Source organism: Phalacrocorax aristotelis, chromosome 3 (assembly GCF_949628215.1).
Source record: "Phalacrocorax aristotelis chromosome 3, bGulAri2.1, whole genome shotgun sequence".
NCBI classification, from domain to species: Eukaryota; Metazoa; Chordata; class Aves; order Suliformes; family Phalacrocoracidae; genus Phalacrocorax; species Phalacrocorax aristotelis.
Window position 1 is genome coordinate 68098487 of NC_134278.1, and position 23067 is coordinate 68121553.

At 38.8% G+C, this 23067-nt stretch overlaps 1 protein-coding gene across 2 annotated transcripts in view; it reads right to left on the reverse strand.

The window, feature by feature from the left end:
• SNX9 (sorting nexin 9) overlaps positions 1 to 23067 on the reverse strand; it is a 63211-nt gene that overhangs the window by 36297 nt on the left and 3847 nt on the right. For both annotated transcript variants that reach the window (XM_075087854.1, XM_075087855.1), the window contains exons 2-4: positions 8044 to 8130; positions 5695 to 5769; positions 4347 to 4469 (exon numbers count right to left, since the gene is read on the reverse strand). In XM_075087854.1, coding sequence (XP_074943955.1) covers positions 4347 to 4469; positions 5695 to 5769; positions 8044 to 8130 — 285 coding nt within the window. The remainder of the gene's footprint in view (positions 1 to 4346; positions 4470 to 5694; positions 5770 to 8043; positions 8131 to 23067) is intronic.

The following is a 23067-nucleotide window of genomic DNA, read 5'->3' on the forward strand; positions in this document are numbered from 1 at the left end:
GGGAGGATATAAGTTTTATTTCGAGAGAGATATACACATGCATAGAAACTGGTCTGGGAAAACTGTAATGATTTAGGGTTCTGTATTACATGCAGCATCGCTACTTAAGAAAAGCGGTCATCCCCCAGACCTATCAGGGCATGTGAAAATATACCAGCAAAAATATCTACGCATAAAGCTAATAAATAAGTCTGTTGAAATATTTTTAAGCCCTGACAGGAGCACATTGCCATTTGAGCTACATTTCTAAACTGATAGGCTAACCAGTTCAGAACTTTAAAAATAAGAGACAGAAAAAAAGTTATAAAGTGTGCATTCAAATATAACTGGCTGTACTGGTTTTAGCTGGGGTAGAGTTAATTTTCTTCGAAGTAGCTGGTATGGGACTATGTTTTGGATTTGTGCTGAAAAAAGTGTTGATAACTCAGGGATGTTTTACTTATTGCTGAACAGTGCTTGCAGAGTGTCAAGGCCTTCTCTGTTCCTCACATTGCCCCAGCAGCAAGCAGGCTGGGGGTGCACAAGAAGCTGGGAGGGAATACAGCTGGGACAGCTGACCCCAACTGACCAAAGGGATATTCCATACCACATGACATCATGCTCAACAGTCAGTACTACGGGAAAGAAGGAAGAAAGGGAGATGTTTGGAGTGATGGCATTTGTCCTCCCAAGTAACTGTTACACATGATAGAGCCTTGCTTTCCTGGGGACAGCTAAACACCTGTGTGCTCAATTGGAAGTAGTAAATTAATTCCTCGTTTCGTTTTGCTTGCATGTGCAGCTTTTGCTTTACCCATTAAACTGTCTTTACCCTAACCCGCTAGTTCCCACACTTTTACCATTCTGATTGACTCTTCCATCCCACTGGGGGGGAGTGAGCAAGCAGCTGGGTGGGGCTGAGCTACCAGCCAGGGTCAAACCACAACACTGTGGTTTAACTGGTCTCTTAAAAAAACAAAACAAACACACACACACACACACACACACACACCCCCCTCCACTTCAACTCAGCCAGATCTATTATTTTTAATAAAGCTTGGTACTGAAACACTATGCAACAACCTGTTTTTTTACTTACTGTTAGAATGGAATGATTTCTAAGAATTTAAACATCTTTTCACTTATTGAAATTGTGGGGTGGGGGTGCTGTGTAATTACATGTATGTTAAAGTGACTTAATGTTTACAGAAAGTAATTTCTTCAGTACAGTAGTAGTAATAAAAATCCCCAAACATCCTGTGTATTTAGAAGTGCTTTTATAAAGTCTTCTTGTAATAAACTTGTACCCCCATGTTACTATGAAAGACAATAGATAGCATAAAGTGTCAGCATTTAGTAATGTTGCTCTTCCTTACTCAGTTCACCAGACTACATCTATGAACATTTTAGTTCCCACTGCTGTGCCACCTCCAGCATCGATTCTCTTTACATTGACACCTAATTTGTCATTTTTCTTTGCTCTCCATAGCCTGAACACAAAAGTTTCATTTAAGATGAAGAGTTTTGTATATTGACCTACTCACTCATTAAGGCACTTGAAAAGAGTAAGTCACTCATTGTTCACTCAGGCACGTTGGATCGATCTGTGTTATCATAATCAAGTGCAGAGTAATATGTCTAGGAAGAAGGGTCATACCCACAAAGTAGAGTATCCTATTCTTATAAGCAGTGGCTCTAAAAGAGAAGCCAGTATGCAGGGGATAGGCAACTCAGTATAATCTCCTGATGCAATATTACAGGAATCAATGCAGTCTTTCACTGTATCAGGCTCTTCTACACCAGAACAGGAACAAACTTGTTTGACGTCATGCGACGTACACAGGAGCAATGCACACATTTTACAGAAAAGTCACAAGATCAGAGAGACCACAGAAGCAAGCTTTTTTTTTTTTTTTTTTTTTTTTTTGAGAGCAGCAAGCGTCTTACACCATACATATAGAACAAACAAACAGAATTTCTTAACTGAGAGGACAATTAACCACAGAATTTCTGCAAGGAGAAAATACCATGCACTAGAGCGCTCCCTGATCTGGGAGAAAGGCCTAACATCTGAAAGTGGAAGCCGGACTGCTTAGCACACAAGTTAAATTTCTATTAGCAATAAGCCACTGGAACAAACCACCAGATGTATGTCAGAAGCTGAAGAAACCAGTCTTCAAGACCTGTGTTTTTCTAGAAAATAAATACAACTAAATTGCAGTTACTGAACTCAGTTAAAGAAAAAAAACTTGAGAAAATGGAAATAACTTATGACATAAAGTGTTTACCATGCAGCAGTATAGTTCCTGCTATGAAAAAAAAAACAACAGGAAAAGAAAAAACCCAGACACACTAGCCTGAGGAAACGTGCCTCCCCCAGCATCTGCCATGGCCTTGGCTGCATCCAGATACACACTCTCTGCCCCTCTCTCTCCTATCAGTGTTAGCAGTACAGTTTTACTATAATACACTCTGGTACCCTGGTTCTCCCAACTGTCTCGCAAAGCATTTGAAGGATAATGGCGAGGAACAGGACACTTGTAAGAATAGCACTGAAACACACCAGATAAACTACTCCTTTCCAAAATTTGTTCAGGCTAAGAAGAAACTGCAATTTGTATGGATTACAGGGCCAGTATACTGCTGATCCTGTGTAAACTGTACCGTAAAGTGAACATATTTTCAAGCTTTTACCTCCTCTAGAAATGCAACTTCCAAAACTACATTGCCAAAGTAATTCTTGATTATTTAGGATATAATAGATACCTTTATTTAACCTATATAAGCAAGGTCTTTTTTCTTCCCTTCTCCAGGCACAAGTACCTTGTGTTAAGCACAGATCAACCTCTGATAAATGCTTCTATCACCATTCAAAATATTGTCTACTCAATCGTTAGTAACCAATTCTTCCTAGGTCAAATTAAGTGATATGTTTCTCTTCCTTCAGAAGAGAAACAGCATTTGGATCTGACAGAAGTAGCAGCTACAAATATTTCAAGCTTACCCAGAAGTAAAGTTTGGCTAGAAACTCTATAGAAAGAAAAAAAAATGGAGCAAGGTTAACAGACAGAGCAGAAGAAATGAGGCTACCACTCTACCTTCAAAATTACCAAAAGTTTTACTGAGGGAAAACAAACCAATAATCAATGCTTTTGGCTCAGTCTGACATGAGACATTAATGAGGCATTTCTGAGTTTAAACTAAGTATTAGCTGGACATCAATTAAAAAAAAAAAAAAAAACAAAAAATTAGTGGTAAACAGTGATACAGTCACAATGAAGTCTGGAGTTCTCACTATGTGTGTGATCACAGAATTACATTCCTGGCATCATCTGGCTCAATACAAGGAAGCACAAATCAAACACCATACAGTCAAACTGTTACATTCACTGCCATACAAGAATGCCCCATGCACAGTTTTCAAGAGATCTTACTTCATGTCAAAGTCCTATGATGTATATTAAAGTTAAAGAAACTAATAACTGATGTTTAACTGATCCACAAACCAGGTGTGTCCCCAGCTGCTACGAGTAAAATATTTACTTTCCAACACGTGAGACCTTTGCATGCTGCTGTTGGGAAAAGCAGATTTTGTTCTTCTGTTGACCTGTGGACTTTGAAATGTTTACCTGCTCCTACATGTGGGACATACAGCTGTCTATAGACCATAACAAACAGCTTGTGTTTAAGATAATGTACATCTTCAGATATCTAACCAGAGACTAAATACCTTCTGCTTAATGAACTGACACGCTGGCCAAAAAGAAAGAATAAAAGGAGGGGGAAAAGAAAAAAAAACCCAACAACCAAACCCAACATTTTTCCAGCAAAACCAAAGTCAGCCTCTTCTCCAGTCGACTAGGGACAATGCATGAACTTGCTTCATCTTTTCTAATCAAAGAAACAACTCTTACTTGAATTCTGGAAGAGATCTATTTACTCGCTGATGATACATGGACCATCCAATTGTAGCAGACATTTTTTTAAAAAGTAAAGTCATAGCTCCTTAAAAAGGTTACCATACTAACACAAGTAACTTGAAAATAAAATTAAATTTGCTAAGAGTGCATTTATACAGAACTAAGGTACAGAGATTGAGGTAGTCGCATATTTATATGATTGCAGGCAGGAACGAATAAAAATGCTCTGGTTTTGAAAGCGTTATAATACTAATTTTTCCAGCAGTGACAGTAGCTGAACAGGCACCCATATCATTAAACAAAAGCGTTCCCTAATGAAAACACAGTTACTCTAATTAGTACTTTTATGAGGGCTCACAAGTACGGTACAGCACAACTGAAGAGTGCAAGTAGTTATGTCAGCAGAACCCACCATGCCCACTGTGCCTGAAAAACCTGGAGACATACCTGATTACTGCTTTTTGCAGCAGAGTTGGTCTGAGCTGTGTTTGAAGAAAGGGAATCAAAAAAGGCTTGGTCAGCTAATGAGTTACCGCAGCTAATTCCATCTTTTGCACCTTCAGTTATAATCTGAAATGGAAAAAGAGTTGCAAGAGATTTTTCATGCTTCCACTAATCAAATTATGCTTTTTATCATATATAATCATCCTAACATTCACGTCATTAGATGTTAAGACAGTTGCATATACCCTTTTTGAATTCAAATTGAATAGAACCTTTTACAAGAAATTGATGTGAGAATCTGGAGGACTTACTTCCACAACAGATGGAACTGGTTTGCATTATCACAGTGTAACATGTAAGACTGTTGTGGCAGTAGACACCTAACTATGAATTCATTGGGCATTAACAAGGTTGTTAACATTACTGCTTGGAGACTGGGAACTCAAGACTCAGAGGATCAGTTTGGGACAGCAAGTTTGGAAAGCCAAAAGCTACTAGACCATGAGTTAGCCGACTGAAGACAGAAAACAAGATTTTGTGAGCAAAATCGCCTTACCAGCCCCACCCCCTTTTTTAAAAAAAACAAAACCAAACCAAGCAAAAAACCCAACCAAACAAAAAAGTAACAAAAAAACCCCAAACTGCACAGCACTGGTGAAGGAAGGGAGGCACACACCTTAAGAGGAGGCTGCAGGATTTACAGCTAGAGTTTCACCTAACTGGCAGCCTGCAGACACTGGGCCCTCCAAGAGTGAATTGGATTCCAGTCTTTGCATTGAGACCCCCATTCCATCCCCACCCCCATGCCACCAGGCTTTAAACAATGAGCAGATCAACACACACTGAAGAGACATCAAAGGCCCTCAGGAAGAAGATAAGCTGAGTAGTCCCTGGATTTGGTATCCCATATCCTGAGAGCCCCAGAAACAGGGTTCCATTCCAGTGATTTATGAGCATGTGGCAAATCAGCCACAGCAACATCAACTTGCATTACTCATTTCGCTTCCGTATCTGTATATTCAGACAGGAAAACAAAACAATTATCGGATCATAAGACCCCTGAAACCAAAAGCAGACTCAAAATAGCTTCTGTTCTGCAGATCACCAGTATTTACTCTTGAGAACCTCCTTGTTACTTTTCTTGGGAAACCACTAGGAAGCACAGTAGCTTTGGATGGCATGTTTGCACTGGTCTCCAAAGCCAGGTACAGTTGCTACAATAAGATTATATATTCCAAGCTTTAACACTGGAATTTTAATGTTTGAGCATTACAGTCTGATCAGAAGAGCACAGGATGGCCTTTTCAGTAGTTCTGCTTTCTTAAAGCTGAACGGTGTAATAGTCACTTACCTCAACGTAATCTGTTGGAACAAGTCCTCTCTCACCTTGGCTGTTTTTCCCTTCTAACCAGCCTCCACCAACATCCTAAAAGAAGTAATAATGTAGAAATAGTTTTGCTAGATGGATCTCACAGCATGCTTTAAACAACTCAGGAGCAAGCACTGTCTTCTTGTCAAATGCAATGTTCGAAACACAGTTGTGACTGTATGACCATGAACAAGCTTGCTTAAATCTGCTGAAGCAGCAGATACTCATTTAAACAGAGCACAGACTGTGCTTGTTTCACACAGCTATTGTGGACTTCAGATTTAACAAGCATGGGGGGGAAAAGGTTTATTTTCAGCACTTTTGATCATTTATGAAACCACAGTCAGTTGTCTGGACACAGACTGCATCAAAACACAGGTACCAGTATGCTATTTCCAAAGCATTAATTTTATTCAACAGATTATAAAGAAACAAGACTTGAGGAATTAAGCTATTGGTAATATCTCTGTAAAATCTCTGCTTCACTGACTGAACGTGCAGAGGTAGGTGATGAGCGGGAGCTATGACCCACAAGAGTATTAAGGATAATCTCAAGGTTAAGAGAGGCACATGCCATGGAAGATCCAGAGACACTGTTTCTGGTTTACATTTAATTTCAGAGGCAGGTCTCACGCTTTTAGTTTGGAAAGAACTAACACAGTTCAGGTCTGATCTCAGTGGGGCATCCTGTTATTCTTTGTTTTTTTTTAAACACATATACAACATATACTAAGAAGCCTTTGCAGACCTTTAAAGTTACGCAAAGTCAACTGCAGGACAACATTATCTGGAATACGCCAGTTCTGCTTTAAATCAAGCTGTTCCTTGAACACACAGATAGATGTGAAGCTAATTCACAGCTGAAAATTGGAATCACATATGCTAGACAGCATTACTGAATTTCATGCTTTCTCAATTTGCTTTTTAATGGATGTATTTGTTTATTCACAATTTTGTTCTTTCACTTGGAAGTTTTATGTAATCCTGCACATAAGTAAGGAGAAGTCTGCTTATGAATTTAAGATTTTAAACACTAAAGATCAATCAGTTATTGAAACAGCAAGCTCTTGTTTGCTTTTTCTTATGTACCTAAAAGCTTACACTGAAGAACACAAAAACAACTAGACACCTCGGATTATAAATTCATCTAGCTTGGTTAAACTGCAAGAGCAATGACATCTTAAAGCAAGAAATCACATTTACACTACTGCACTTAAGAGCAAGCATCAATGGACTTCAATGACTTATGCTATTGCTGTCTAAACTTACCATATCAAAAAAGGTCAAGAGCCTTTGTGGCAGTCTACCCCACAGTTTAATCACAAACAGCATAAAATAAACTTTAGTCCTACTTTTGTGAAACAGAATTAAACTGCTGAACTCATTTAAAATGTTACCTCTGTCACAGAATAGTATCCTATCCAAGAGAGTGATGCTTCAATTAAATAACTACTTCAAATATTTAAAGTCAGTGGAACTAAAAATTATCAGGATCATATGTGACTAGGCTCCTCAAGGAATTAGCTTATTCTGCAGAACCCAGGTTTCCTATGCAGCCAGATAAATAAAACCTGGCATCAAGATGAGGCAGCTTTTGTCTGTATTTGTTTTGAAAGGGAAGCCTACTCACTGAGCTATATTGCTACACAAAAATCAAAAGTGGAATCAACTAACACCGTTTTACTGTGGATAAGAATTATACAGGACAGTAAAAGCACACTCAAATTCAAACAGTATATGCAAATCAAATAGTACTTCTGAGCACTGACAATTAAGAACTCCTTGATATTATTACCACAGTATTTTCACCACACCTTCTCTGTACCTTTTCATAATTAAAGCAATATGGACAAGACATGCAAATTTAGTAACAAATTTTGTGGCAAGTTCTTTGAACAAACTTGGAATGCTGAAGTCATTGATTAAAAAAACCTAAAAACCAAACACCTCAGATTTAAATGCAAGTGGCAAGCACCTGCAAGATTACATACACACAAAATGTGGTACATTAGGCATACAAAAGAGACAACACATTCACATGTAAAGGGTATCACCGCTATTAGCTCCTTCCTCTGCCTTGGCACTCAACCCTATTTAGCGGGGAACAAGACTGAGCAAATTCTTAAGTGTGTAGGCACAAGCTGAGAGGGCCCCTGTCCTCCAAAATCACTCATTGCATTCATTTCCACAAAACTATGAGCAAATTCTTTGTATTTAGTTTATTTGCCACTTCTTCAGGGGTGGGTAGCCAGGGCTTTCACCTAGCACCTTTTTTTCTTCCACCTGCTAGAAGTAGGTGCTGAAGCCTTGACTCCATCTCAGTTTTCTTACCGGGTTCGTAATTACGATAATCTCCCCTTCACTGACGGTCAGCTCGTTGTTTCCAGGCTCAGCAGCAAAATCATACATAACACGAGCCTGCATGTGAAAGAGAATACACCAGTGAGCCTTCCAGCTTACTTACAAGATTTCATGAAGTGTCAGCACAACTCATTCCTAAGTAGTGGAAACACTAGGTGGCGAAAGGCTGGAGGTATAAAGAGCAACTCTGCTTGTAGGAAGCCAACGTTTTCTATATTTGACCTCCAAACCAAACACTAACACAAATTTTACATGATGAAAGTCTCCTGCAGAGCTTGTTGTTAGATATGATCGTTATTTTCCAGGACGATTCACAGTTTAAATGGCGGAGAACAGCCAGTCTTACAGAACTATTTGGACAACTTTTTCCAGAGGAAGAAGAAAACACTCTAACTTCAGCAAACAATCCAATTAACATTTATTCTACAAGATATATTCCAGCTCCAATCTGGGTAAAGAGAACTGTTTCATAGAGCAAACAATTCAGAAAAACAAAAACAAGTTACTGCAGATGTAAGTAACCACTGCTGTACATAAAAAATAAAATCTAAAATTCTGTTTTAAGACTCTCTTTGTATACAGGAGGAACTATGCAAATGCATAAACAAACAGTAAGAGTCGGCCTGTTACATATTGGCACAAGGGGAGGAGGAAAAACAAAACCAACCTAATTTAGGTGTTTAGACACACAAAGGCTTTGCTGTGTATGTAGTTGTAGGAGCAGAGTCAGTAAAGAAATGTTATGATTGAAACACTGACAGAGTTGTCTAACATTTAAGGAACAGTCCTGCTTCTCTATAAAAAGAATTGTGACATAGTCTAAGAATATATTTCCAAACATCTTTTCATTGTCTTCTAGATTGTTTTTATTAAATTCCTTTCCAGAGAAAGCTCTCGGGAACTGTAAAGTGACATTTATTTTCTCAAACTGTTGAAATGGATGCAGAAAGAAACCACATCTATTTTCCCCTTGACTCTTAAGGAAGATCTAGAATCAAAATTTTAGCTTTCCAGTGTAAAGAGACATATTAGATAAACTTTAAACCTGACTGAATAAGACAGCAAAAAGCCCCTTTATCTAAGCTTCTTTCCTTTGAAGTAAAACTCACCACACTAGTAGAACTTAAAATAGATAAAAGCCTTATTCTTTACACCTCAAGTCTTTGTTACAGGTGCCCCAGAAGAAATTAATACATTATTTTATCTGATTTGCTGTTCTTTGATACTTCAGCATTGGCATCAGAGGGAGAGCTAGACTACAGGTCAGGAAAGCCAAACAGAAAAAGTACATATTTTAAGAGACAGTACTTAACAGTTACAATAAAAAGCTTTTCTTGTAAAACTAAAACACAAGCTATAAACTCACTTTGGGGGTGGGGTGGGGGGGCAGGGAAGGAATCTTTAGTAGCTTGAAGTTTAGGAATCAAGTGTTTTCTAACAGTAAAGTTATGAAGATTTGTAGTTGTAATATGAAGGTGTCTAAAAGTGATAATGTAGTCATTGATTTACAGGCCTGCAATCCACAGAAGGGACAACTAGGAAAAGAAACGTCTCTCTATCATGATAGACCTGCTAAAAAGCTTTTTAAAATAATAAAAAAAATATCAATACTCAATATAGATTACATCATAGTCCTTATTTCTTCAGTTTGTACAGGACTAAGAGCAGCTGAAAGTTTCTTTCAGGAAACAGGCCAATTTCCCTAGCACACCTTGAAACAGGCAAGACTAGGGTCTCATCTTTAGCATCAACACATATGCTTTAGTTACCTCAGGTCATACAGAAATGGGCTCTGTTCCTGCAGATTAGAAAACTAAATCCAAGTAAAACAATTTGAAAATGTTGTTACTAATGTCAGACACTGTGTATAGCAATGAGATCCTGGTACTTGGAGGTCAGGGGGGGGAAAAAAAACCACAACACCAAAACTAATTGTTTCTGCCATAAAGATGACAGTAAAATAATGGTTTCTGTTGAAAGTAAGTTATGTGATAGGAAAAAAAAAAAAAATATATACCAGAAGACACTCACCATCAAGCCTTGACTGTTTCAAAATGGCAGGTTGTTATGATCCCCACCTACATTGTTCTGACATAAAACCAGATAAAACACAACTCCCCTCCCCCACATTTTAATTTCATAAGTATCATGTGGAAATACTTCTGGCTGGTCAAGAGATACTTTCAGTGTAAATAAAAAAAGCGCAGAGAAACATGTGTGTTGTAGTTCAACTGACAAAGCTAATTCTGAACCATATGCACAACAAATCAAACACTTGGTCTTTTCCAGTAGAGAAGCACAACATTGGAAAAAAAACACGCGCCCCAAAGCACGTGAATGCTTTCCTGCATGAAAGCATTTCCCTTAGAATGCAGGCTTTCAGCACTTTCAGATTATGCCGTGCAAAACAAAGATGAATAGATGAAAACTGTTTTCAATAACAACACTGACTGCTTTCCTTCCAGCAGAAAATCAGGCCTCCATGCAAATAAAAGAATAAGCTACCTTACTTTCCTTAACAAGTAAATTGGAGAGAAGAAACATACCTTCTGAAGTACAAGAACATTTTAAGCAGGGGTATAAAAAGTGCCACCCTCCACACCTCTCCCCTAAGCAGCAGTAGATGAAGGTGTTCAAAATGTCCTTTTTACAGCAGGTTACCAATACTTATCCAGTTCCTGCAAGTCGATTTAACAAAGCTCAGATGCTAGGCATCTGAACTGTGGGGAAAACAGCTGTCTTAACCAGGTAGCCTTCTTAGGCTTCTTCAAGCAGCACACGACAGTATTAAGTTCTTGCTTTTAGTCACAGGAATAAAGAGAGTTCAGCAGGACAATGGCAGATTTTACTAGGCTTCAGGAAAACAGACAAAACATCCCACGGTAATGACCAGGCTGGAAAGGTAAGATATATTTGTGTCTAATAAGAGGCCAGATGCAAATACTCAGTTTTCCAGATGTAGCAAGAAAATAAGTTACTCAGAAAAATCTGGAGGTATTCAGCTCGTAGGGAAAGACAGACCGAGAAAGATACACAGAATTTAATACAGTCATTGTGACAAAGTCTATCCCTTCACCTGCTCTGGGCTCCTGTTTCAGAAGTTGTTAAAAAAAATAAAGAGTAGAAGGAAAAAAATACAAACAAACCCAATAATTTTTGCCTTACCGCAGTTTGAGAAATTGAAAAGAAAAAAAATTCACCATCCTACAGAAATGGATTCTTACAGAACATTAGGCATTCGAAGTACATCTGTAACCTGATCCATATATTGACGTCTCAAATACATTCCCCAGATTTTTTTGCTGGTACTCTCCGCTTCACTTGCGTTTCTGGACTCAACTGACTAGTTTGGGAATTAAGCCCCTGAGAACTCCTGGCACATAAGTTTTAAAACTACCCTCTGACTCTTAAGATTTAATGGGAAAGTATACACTCAACCAATACCAAAGTAAGTGAAACTAAGTGACTAAATGTTTTCCCTGAGTTTAATAACTGTATTGTTAACAATTAAAAAGCTCTCCCTCTAGCATTTCCTTGGGCAGAGACATCAGCCCCAATCCCATTTAAATTTTTGACAAATCAGTCCCAAAACACTATAAAAAGGGAAATGGTTTGGTTTTCCAATAAACTTTTTCCTACTTACTGGCCACAAGTATAATATCCAAGTAGTAGTTATGGCTTAGAGTCAGATCCTTGCCAGTTATGCAAAATAGCACATGGGCATGGAAAGAAAAAAGCATTTATCCAGAAAAGGATTTCAGCTCCTGCGCACTGGAATACATGCATCAAATACTAGGTCTAAGCTTATGGACATTCCCAATATTTAGAAAATTTGTGATCTTTGGAATTTGTCAGAGATTCCAAAGATCACAGAATGAACACCACCAAGGCAACTTCTTTGAAACACAGGCTTTAAAAAACCCCAAGACTTGTTCCAATAGCTGTTGTGCTTCATATTTACTTCTGATCGTACGTAAAAGGATCAAACAATCCAAGAACTACAGGAACTTCAGAAATTCAAACATCTGTTTTATTAGTGCAAAAAAGGCCATTGCTTCCTTTACAGATTACTGCAAATCCACAAAACAAGTAAGAATTGCTAATCAATCTATTAGCTAGAGGAAAATTTGTTTCTTTTACTGGCTGCACTTGTTTCTCCTCCACAAGATACAAGTGGTTCTTGACAGTGAAGTTTTTCTGTCACATCCTTTGAGAAAAAACTGCCAACCCAAAAAGTTTAAATAGATTTCACTGACTAAAACGCAGACCTGGTCACTGTACTGTACACCTACTGCCTCCCTTTGCTCAGGTGGCAGTGGAGCTTCCCACACCTCCACTGGGAGTTTGTATCATATCCTGACGTTCATCTCATGCTCCCTCTTGTGAGGAGAGGCTCACGTGGATTAAGCAGAACCCTGGCATAACACATGCCAAGGAGGAAAGGGCTCTCTGAACCCCAGCATCTCTGCAGCTTTGGGATATATTGCAGTTTCTCTGGAATGAGAGGGAGCTGGCAGTTTTCTCTACAAGTTGAAGACAGGGGGAAACCAGTGAGAATTCCTCCATATTAAACAAAGTGGAGCTTTTCAGCAGTAGGGATATAGATGTTCAGATTGTATTAAGGAGAAGAAAACAGAAAGGAAAGCAGTAAATCTCAGCGTTACATCAGCATCCTTATGAGCTTGTTCTACTTGCTGTAGGAGTCAACACATCCAGACTGTGGTTTCCCATTCTACAGATCTACTGACTTATTACAGAGTGAAGCCTCTCCAACTTCTAGAAGTCCTAAGTATTCCCATCAACTACTATTACTGTCTGTTTAGAATGATAACAGTAAGTAAGAGTGCCTAAGCATATTAGAACACTAAAGAGTCTTTGCATTGAAAAACAGTACCTAGATTAACAAAAATATTATTGCTCTGCAGATCTGGAGCAGACTTAGCCTTTCTCCATTACTTACTTCTGCCTGAGTTGAATACCTCCCTCCTCTTCCCAAAATATTAAAAAGCAAGAGGAAAAAAAAAAACGACCACAAACATTTGCCAGTTTATTTCTGCAAGCAGACATAAGACTATGAAACTATAATTGTCAGTGTGTCAAGACTCTTAGCATAAATTAAGTGGGAAGGAAGTTGGCTAGCAAAAATAATTAAATAAAATTCTAGTGAAGGATAACATTATCACCACACTAAGTTACTAGAAGATTATCCAAGATCTCTGCAGACATCTTGATGGACTGGCTCTTACGTATTTCCCCCAGAATCTTGAAAGAGGTGATAAAGCAACAGAAGCATCTATTTCTCATACGAATAAGCTTTCTAAGATGTTTCACTCAAGAGACAATACGATCAGACAGAAGAGCAACTTATCCCCAGGTCTGACAATCCTGGTGTCCACAGGCATACGCTTGCCCGCGTGACAGTCCACCTGCAGGAAGCCAGCTCTTTCATGGAGAAGCAGGACAACAAAACTACTGTGCATTCCTCACTAGCCATGAGCATCCACACTAACAGCTAACGCACATCAGTTGTGCCTGCAGCAGCTTTTACAACTTCCCTGTCTAAACCTCTAAGAATGGTTATGACCCACATAGAGCAGAACCGCTGTGTTACAATGGAAGTATGCTTTCTAGCAGTAAAATTGGAGAAGCCGCTCAAAAATTGGACATACCTTTGAAAATTATTTCCCTACAGACAGGCCTTCATTGTATTAGAAAGAGCTCTTGAGTTATGCCATAGATTCATCTGTTTCAACCATGTGTTAAAGTCTAGGAAACTTGCACCACAACTGCTGCTCTTGGACAGCTGGCAGTGGCAGATAGTCCGAAGGAAATATCCATAAAAGGTTCATAGCATGAAATTCCCATAAACGCACACCTTCCTTTTATAGTAGTTAGTGCTTCGGCAGTTCAGTGCTTCAGCCATCCAGTGAGTGATCTTTTCAAGGGACAGGGATTCACAGGATTAATTTGCTTCACGCCACTGTCTCAGGAGGGTAACTGCTGTATCACAGCAGCAAGGATGGCAACACTTGCCAGGTTCATGCTTTGCCTCCAGTCTCCTGTCCTACTGTTGACGGCAGCAGTTCCCAGATTCACAGAAAGAGGACCAAATCCCATATTTCTGTTTTGGAACTAAATAGATCAGATAAATCTTTTCAAAGAAACCTGCATCCCATTAGAGAAGCAGAAACCATAATTTGCAAAGCCTGGTAAAATGTCCTTTTTTAAAAAAACCAAAAAGTTAATAATTAGCATCAGCTTTTCTGGGGGGAAGAGGGGTTTGAGCTAGGACACTTCTTCACAAGTCAAGTCCTTAAATTTTAAATAGCCTTGACAGTAAGCAGACTCAAACTTTTCTTCTAGGACAGCAGCTTAAGCTTTTAGCTGGAATGAAAAACAAAGGGCTTCTGGTCACCTCAAGTAACATTTCTGTTATGAATAAACTTCAGAGAGGTTTGCTACAAAAACTGCATCAGTTAGTACAAATATTCTTCAGTAGGTCTAGTAAGCATAAGCCTTTGAAACCAGCTGCTTGTGAAACACTCATAAGCAATGATGATCACACCTGGAAGCACAGAACAGTAAAATGCATTTGTCTTTGAATCCTAGAATCATTTAATCTTCCCTGACTTGGTTTTATTCATTCTGTACTACAAACTTTTTGGATATGGGTCTGGGTTTTGTGGTGTGTTGTTTTTTGTTGTTTTTTTTTGTTTGTTTGTTTGTTTTTTTTTTTTTTTACATTTTTGGGGGAGGTTTTCTGGTTGGGATTTTTCCTCTGTGTGTGTGTCCATGTGTCCCAAATTGTTTCTAAAAACAATTGGTGGGAAAAGCAAAGTATTCATTCTAAAGAGCAGTTCCTAAGAGAACAAAATAGGAATAGCATTCCTGGGATACAGGTTGGGATGCCAGGATTAGAGAAATTGAGGAAGCAGAAGGAAAAGAATAAATACAAAACCCTAGCTGCAAATAAATCTGTTCAGAAACCGGCAGTATCTTTTGTTTATATCCAAAAGAATTCAAAATGAAGCATTTAATCTAAAAAGTGGCAATACTCTGCAACCAAAAGACAATTAACCTGAGATGACTTCTGCATTTTCTGTTCTGTGCTGTTTGATCTTTCACAGCGATTTGCCCTATGATTACTGTCTAATATTGTCTTTGAGGTAGTTTACTACTTGGAACAACTGCAAGACATCCGACTTGTTATCAGCTGAAGAGTCAGCATTAAACCCCTAGCTGTCGTCACCACGTCAGTGAAGCTACAGAGATGAGGCAGGGTAGGCAAGGCTCTGAATGACAGTTTAACCATTGTTTCATTTCACCATTTGCAGACTACTTAAGTCACCATGTTTTAGTCGATGTATCTTTGGAAAAACAAAAACAACCTCACCAAAGCAAAACTCTGAACAAGTCAAAACACACACTAACTTCCACCATTGATATTAACTAAGGGTACTGGGAAAAGCTGCAGAATTAAAACAACTAGCGTCCAAAGAGCTTGGAAAACCAGGAAGAAAAATACTTCAGAAACATAGGCAGGAGCTGCCCCTGCCCACCCCCAACCCCTTCCCATCTCAGAGTACACTACCTTTCTTCTAACAGTGGCTATCATTTAGATACACTTAACTTTCCCCCAGTCTTTAACCTGAAACCCAAGCTCGCCCAAAAGCCAGAGGTTTTCACTGCAGCAGCTGCAACATCTGAGGCTACGATTTGACAAAATTGCCTCTTCATTTTAGTCCCTCTATCACAACTGTACCACACTGCTAGGCAAAGCATACATTTGGACAGTCTATGCAGAAATATCAAGCAGCTCTTCAAGTGCCTATGCCTCTCGGCCTGGAAAGGCAGGTACCTTCTGTCCTGCCTGCAGTAAAGAAATCTCTGCACATGCTCCCCTCACAAGCATTCCTAAGAGCAAACAAAAAACTGGAGATAGAAGCATAAGAGGACACTAGAGACACTCTTCTGAGACTTGCTCCTACAGAAATGTTACCTTAGGAATCCAAGGGATTCTACATTATTCTAGACAAAGCCAGTTAAATTGATAAAGTTTTATTACAAAGACCACCACAATGCTTATCTTTTTAACTAACACAGACCAAATAGAGAAAATGTATATTGCTTGTAGAGTGCTAGGCATCACTTTTCTTGTGTATGTGCTCAACAACATCTGCCTAAGGAAAAAGCCTACTAGCCTGAAGAAAGTGAACCATCCCTTCAAATTGATTTTATACTAGGATTTTATTAAACAACAAGTAAAAATTAAAATTTTCTTGTTTAATGAAAACCTCCACTTAGTATTACATTTCCTTCCTAACACAATTGGTTTTTGCTTTCAGCAACATCAGAATCTATTTACTGCACTGGTCCAAGTGCCCAGAGTTCTCCACATTTTTCTTTCTGGATACCAACATATTCTGGGTCGCCAAACAGACTGGGGACTAAACAATTTCAAATTTGAGAATATTACTTCCAGTAATATCCAAAAAGTTAAAATTCAGTAAAGAACTCCACTTCTGGACTAACAGAGATCACAATATTCAGGTATCATTACTCTGAGTTCCCTCACCAGCTGTAACTTCTGAATCCTCACGTTACTCTACAAATTCACATTAAAAATGTGCCTTGTGACCTGCTGGCTCACTTTCTTCTGAGCAATTTTTCAACTCTAAAATAAGGTAAATAGCTTGCAGCTAGTCATTTGAAGTCAACATCACTGCCAATAAGCACATTAAAAGCAAATTAAATACAGATTTAAAAAAGCTAAGAAACAAGGACTTGCCTCACTTCTTCCTGCTAATAAAACATGCTTGCAGACAGAGGAGACTCAGAACAGGGAGCTCGTCTTCGGCCTCAGAAGCTGCATGTGCCTACAATACTTCAGGCATTAATTAAGTATTCATACTGGATTAAAATGCCTACCTCACATTGCAAAAAAATGGTTAAAGCAGCATGAAGAGTTTCCAAAAAGCACAGAACACAAAATGTGAAGCGTTTATAGGGTAGGGGACAGTAATGAAATACTCTATTCCCACCAATATGCATGTGGCTTAAACCACTGGCACTTTTAGGATTAGAATAAAGGAGTAATAAGCTTATCCTGAAAGCATTTCTGTATGATTTTCTGTAAGAAAGAAGTGACCTGGCAAGTTTTCAATTCTTAAAGACACTTGGAAATGTTTTCTCTAGTAATAAAGTCAATAAATTACTAGCCTCTTCAGCAACCCAGGCTCTCCTCAGTGAGGGCAGAAGAGCTCTTCAGATCTACCATGCAGGACTTCCCTGACCAAAGAATGATTTTCAGCAAGACAGTGAAGACGACCCAAACTCTGTTCAGGCTAGTCCAGCTCATTTTTGGTTACATATCTTATTTTTGATTTACAGAACATGAGCTCCTTTATAGATGTCTACCTCTAAGCAAACATCAGCACACCCCAAAGCCCACTGAAACACACTGCTGGCCAGAATGACAGGCAGCACAAACACTAAGAACTTACATTCAAGTGAATTCCTACACATTGGGAGGTCCCTTGTTCAGCTCAAGCATCTAGGACTGAAAGTTATTGATGTAGTATTAGGACTAAGACGGTTGTAAGACTAGGATTTCTTAAAAGTGTTAGAACGTAACAGATCTTAAAATCTTAACTTATTAAAGCAAACTATAGCTTCTTTCCATGCAGTTACAAAATCAGGTGGGTAGATAACCACTGCCACAGAGCATGAAAAAAGGCAAAGAGAAACTGCAACATTTTCCACGTTCGCAACAGTGCTTACGATTTTAAAGTCTGTGGATTATCTATAAGCAGCTCAGTAGTTTTAAAAAGCAGCATTCAAATTCTGATACTTTCAGAAGAACTATCATGCACTATTAAAAGAGGTGCTTAGTTTAGTTGCCTTTTGTGGTGTTCATACAGACTTATTTACGGGGCACTGTCAAATCAAATAACAGAATCCCCATGCACCCAAGCAATAGAGAAACAAGGGAAATTCAGTTGCAGAAACACATGCGAGACGCCCATGTCATTTAGAGATGTTTCCAAATACTGATTCAGATACTCCTATGAATCACATCTGAGCTTTCAGTTGGGTTAAGCACCTGAAGTTTTTTTTTTAAAAACTTATAAGCCAGTTACTAGTTATTAACGATGTAATGCAAAACCTTTAACTGTGAGCGAGGAGCTCCAAGGATATCAGAAGACCTTTTTCAGAATCTATTTACTGCACTGGTCCAAGTGCCCAGAGTTCTCCACATTTTTCTTTCTGGATACCAACATATTCTGGGTCGCCAAATAGACCAGGGACTAAACAATTTCAAATTTGAGAATATTACTTCCAGTCACACAGGACATACAACTGCAGCAAGTACAGCATGGGTTTGTATTTACGGATGTTAGGCAGGATGCATTTATCTCAAGCGTGATTAAAATCTCTGCCTAGATTAATCATTACTGTGTCTCTGAAATCAAACTACCACACTTGCAACTGTTTGCTGAATCAATATTTAACTGTGTTTCACAAGTCTGCAGTGCCAAGTTCCCTGATGTTTGCCTGAAACTTAAGGGCGATCAGTATGGTACCCTCGCAGTCCGGTCCCCAAAGAACAAAGCTGGTAGGAGGTGAAGGTTTCAGAAAAAGCCTGCAGCGTTCACCAGAAAAATTGCCACATTATGACCTACTCATTAAGACAGCTTGTAGTCACACAATAGTGCTGCCTCTAGGAGAGCAGAGATTAGAAAAAACAGTAATTATCCCAATAATTGGAGAGGCACAAAGTTTTGCTAAGGTTATCTAATGAACTTCAAGCCTTTTCAGACTCACCACACTATTACACGTTGTGTATTTCCACGTACCAGCTGCGCTGGCCAGTCTAGAAGCAAATGAAGAACTAGCAAAGCAAACTATCTGCTACTTCAAATAAAACTTGACCTGTAGAATACAGAATTAAATAATTGCACTACTTTGAAGTCCCAAATACTGGTAATATTAATAGGGAAACAAGTGCTCAATAGCATACTAACTGAAGGCAGCTGGGACGGAATCTGAAATGCAGCAGAACAGAACCTCATTGTGGAATTCTGCTAAATTCTCTGTTACTTGAGTAACCAACAATCAACACGCTAATATTTTGGGATATTAGTTTTTAGAAACATTACTTTATGAAAGCCCAATAACTGAACCACTTCTAGGTTTACTTTTATTTTATGAAGACAAGTGAGGAAACTATTACATCAACATAACCATTTTACCATTTTATCAGATGAAGCTTCTTTACTCTAGAAATGGACAAAGTTCAGGTTTTATGTGTTCTAATGTGCCCAAGCCCACAGCTCTTCGAGGCTTTCCTGCTGGCAGTGTAGAAAAGTAAAAGACACTGTAAAATTACAAACTGGGTACTTTAAATGGCAGCTCAAATAAGCAAAGCTCAGTCAATAGACCTGGCCAGAGAAGATCCAGCACTTGGACCGGACATTAGACACCTGCAATTTAATGCAATGTGCAACCTAGCAGTTACTTAACTAGCAGTTAAAACAAAAAAACAAAATCACCACCCAACAAAAAAAAAAATCCAGAAGCATTAAAAAAAGATAAAATGAATGACAGAACTGGATTAAGTCAATACAATATTTAAAGTTTCTCCTTTATAAATCTCCATCTTCCGTTACCTAGGAACTTATTTAAACTGGACGCTGCACAAACTTTTGTTGTACCAGCAGCCTTCACAGTGACAGAAAGCATCAAAGAAGTCAGAAAAGAAAGCTTGAACTGCTGCTTCCTTACAAATTACTAGAAGATTTGGCAGCTTGACAGAACGTGACAGAGCTGTTAATATAAAAGTTACAATTCAACAACCATATACAAACTTCCATGAATATGGTCTAGTTATTTGCAGCAGGGAAGATGCTTGATTTTGTATTCCATAAGCAACCATCTTCAGAAGACAAATACAGGGCTGTTAAGGGAGGAAATTACAGTACTGCTTAAAAAACTGTGTTGTAACTAGGTAAGCACTAAGGACATTATATTATCATACGTTACTGCAATATTCAATTACTTACTTAAATCTTATCCTCCTCCTCCTCCGACCCCCCCGACCCCCTACAAAGAATTAATGCAGCAGGGGAAATAGAACAATTAAACTTAATTCTCAAATCTGATGAAGTTGTAGGACAAAATGAAGTGCCTCATCAGTCATGGCCTTACTGCTGCAGAAAGATGAATTGTATAGGCTCTCCAGGGAATCCCAGGATTTAAATCAGAACTAACAAGAACAATAAATGTAACAGCCTTATATCAATTGTCTTTCTGGAAACCACCCATATAATCATAAAAAAAAAAAATCCTCATACAGAAGACAGAACCAGTTTAAAGCTATCCTAAAAGAAATTTTGTACCAGTTACTGAAAGTTAGCCATTTTGTTGTATAAGACAGGAAAAAAAACACTTTGCTTGAATTCAACTAGAATTAAGAGGACAACTTATTTTTGCTCTGAACAACGAGCACTGCAGTCTTAGAAGGCTGGGAAAAGCAAAGCAAGTCCAAAACCTACTGTGTACAAACAGAGATACCATATGAATACACAAAATAAAAGTACAACAGTTCCCTTGCCAAGGAGGAGCAGATGGCAACTCAGAGCAGAAGTCAGTAACAAAACTATAAGTCATAAGAAAATGCCCATCAACCAGTTGTACCCCAGTCCCATTTTTTACAGGAGTGGGACTGAATGATTTCACCTGGGCAAGTCCGATTTGCAGAAACCCCAGGTCAGGCATGGCTGCCCACCCCAGAAGCAGCTGTTTTGCTTGGACTCCCAAGGGACCTCCCTCAAGCTGCACTGCCTACCTTCCTACCACCCCCTCCTCCTTCCAGCCACCTATTTTGCACATTGGAAACCCCTCCTGTACAGTGGTTTCCTTTAAGGGGCAGGGCCCAGGGGAAGAGCTGCTCTAAAATACAAGAGGAAATTAGAGGTTTTACCAACAGAAAATACCATTCACACACACAGCATCGCTGGTTTGATTTTACCCAGCACGTTTACTATGAGCACGCACCCTCTTATTAGCAGTGCCCAGGACAGCTCACGTGCCCTTCATACCATGCCACGTCCCGAATGTCCCCTCGCAACTACGCAACAGCTGGATCAGCCTGCGTAAGGGCAGCTCCCTACAAGAAGAGCTGCCTCTTGTGCCCTTCTCTTCTTACTGTGGGTCTCACAGAGGACTATCTGCCAAAGATAAATGATTCTGGTCTTAATTGCCTCCCCCCCCTTTTCTTTTTTGACAGAGGGTTCTTGCTCATATGAAGCCTAAAGAGAAAGACTGCTTTGGAAAAAAATGATAAGGCTCAGAGCTTAAATGAAATATTCCAGTAAGCAATAGGCATGTATTTTTTCTTCAGTGGGACTTTAGTTTTGCTTATCGGGCTACTACAAGACTGCTTTGTTTTTTTAACTTTTTGTTACTTGGAAACTCCTTTCCCAACATAAATCGCTGAGAAAGCGGGAATACAACTGAAGAAAGTTAAAGAACAAGCTCTGATTTTTGCCCCCTCAGAGAACTTTAAGTGAATTTGAATGACCTTGTAATTGTGAAACATGCTTTGAAATAGAAGAGGTTTAGCTTTAAATGGTGAACACTGCAATAGTTATCTACTTTAAGTAATTCCAGATATCTAAATGTTGATCTGTCCTACTGCAGTGCTGGCTGAAACAAATCACTCCCACTGTTTTACAGTCTCTATTACCTGCTTTTGTAATGTTTTGCAAGACTGCTTCCAGCATCATCAATGTTGCAATTGCTTGTAAAGGTAATATTGAAGGGAACTTGTATATTTAAAACAGCAAGGTTCTCATATAATTTTCTCTATGTAATTTCTGGAATCACTGAAATTTGCCAGATGTCCTAATCAAATAAGGAGGTTTTTATAAACAGAAGAATGTGTGGATATTCAATATTTAAGAAGCTTTTTGAAGACCTGAAAATCAGAGGTTCTAAAAGAGGAAGATAATTCACTGAAAAAAATTGAGTAAAATAACCTTTATTAAAAAGCCACAGTTAACCATAAAGACTTCTTGCTGAAATAATAACGATACATGGAAAAATTCTACCAGAGTGAATATCTAAATTGCTGAGTCTGTAAACCAGATGAAGCTTATGGACATCTGATACCAGACTTCCTTCTCTTTAGCTACTGTAATCATGTTTTTAAATGATGACCTCTGGTAATGAGTCGCTGATGACTCAATGCCCAGGTGCTTAAAATAACTTTGAAAAACTGAGTCAGAGGAATCATTACCCAAGCATAGCATCCAACATGATTAGATGGACCAAAAATGCCTTGAACAACATTTCCAGGTTTTAGAAGCATTGCTAAGTTGTATCTTCATTTAAGAACAGAATATTCAGTCTAAGCTTTCATCTCAAGGGACTTCTTTCCACAAGAACAAGCCCAGTCCTACAAAGGGAACCAGATACAAATGAGTTCTTAAAGCAGGCGAACCACTGAACAATCAAGAACATAATGGTAGGATACAGGTGCCCCTAGTGTTACAAAGAAAAATTTGCTGCTATTGACACTAAGAGGGGCCTAACCTCCTGAAGCTTATCAACACCTGCCTTGTGAAATGCCTCACTTGTGAAAGTAACGTCACCAACTTCAACAGTGTTACTCCTGTAAATTAGAGTTTATCGGCTTCTAGTTGCGACCTCTAAATTAAAACCCTCATTGCACATTAGCAGCACAGGTTCCAGAAGAACCATCTTGACTATGAGCACGCACGTAACCTATCAACTTCTGTTAATATCATCACCTCCTTCTGAAATCAGGACTTCACAAATGCCAAACATCAGCCTTTCAAGAGGAGGAATTACCTACATTTTAAAATAATAACGAACTCTAAAAATAGACTGAGGTAGGGAGCACATTATTTAAAAGCCAGCATATCACTTCCTGACATTTCTAGCTCTCCCTATTCAACAAAACTCAAAAAC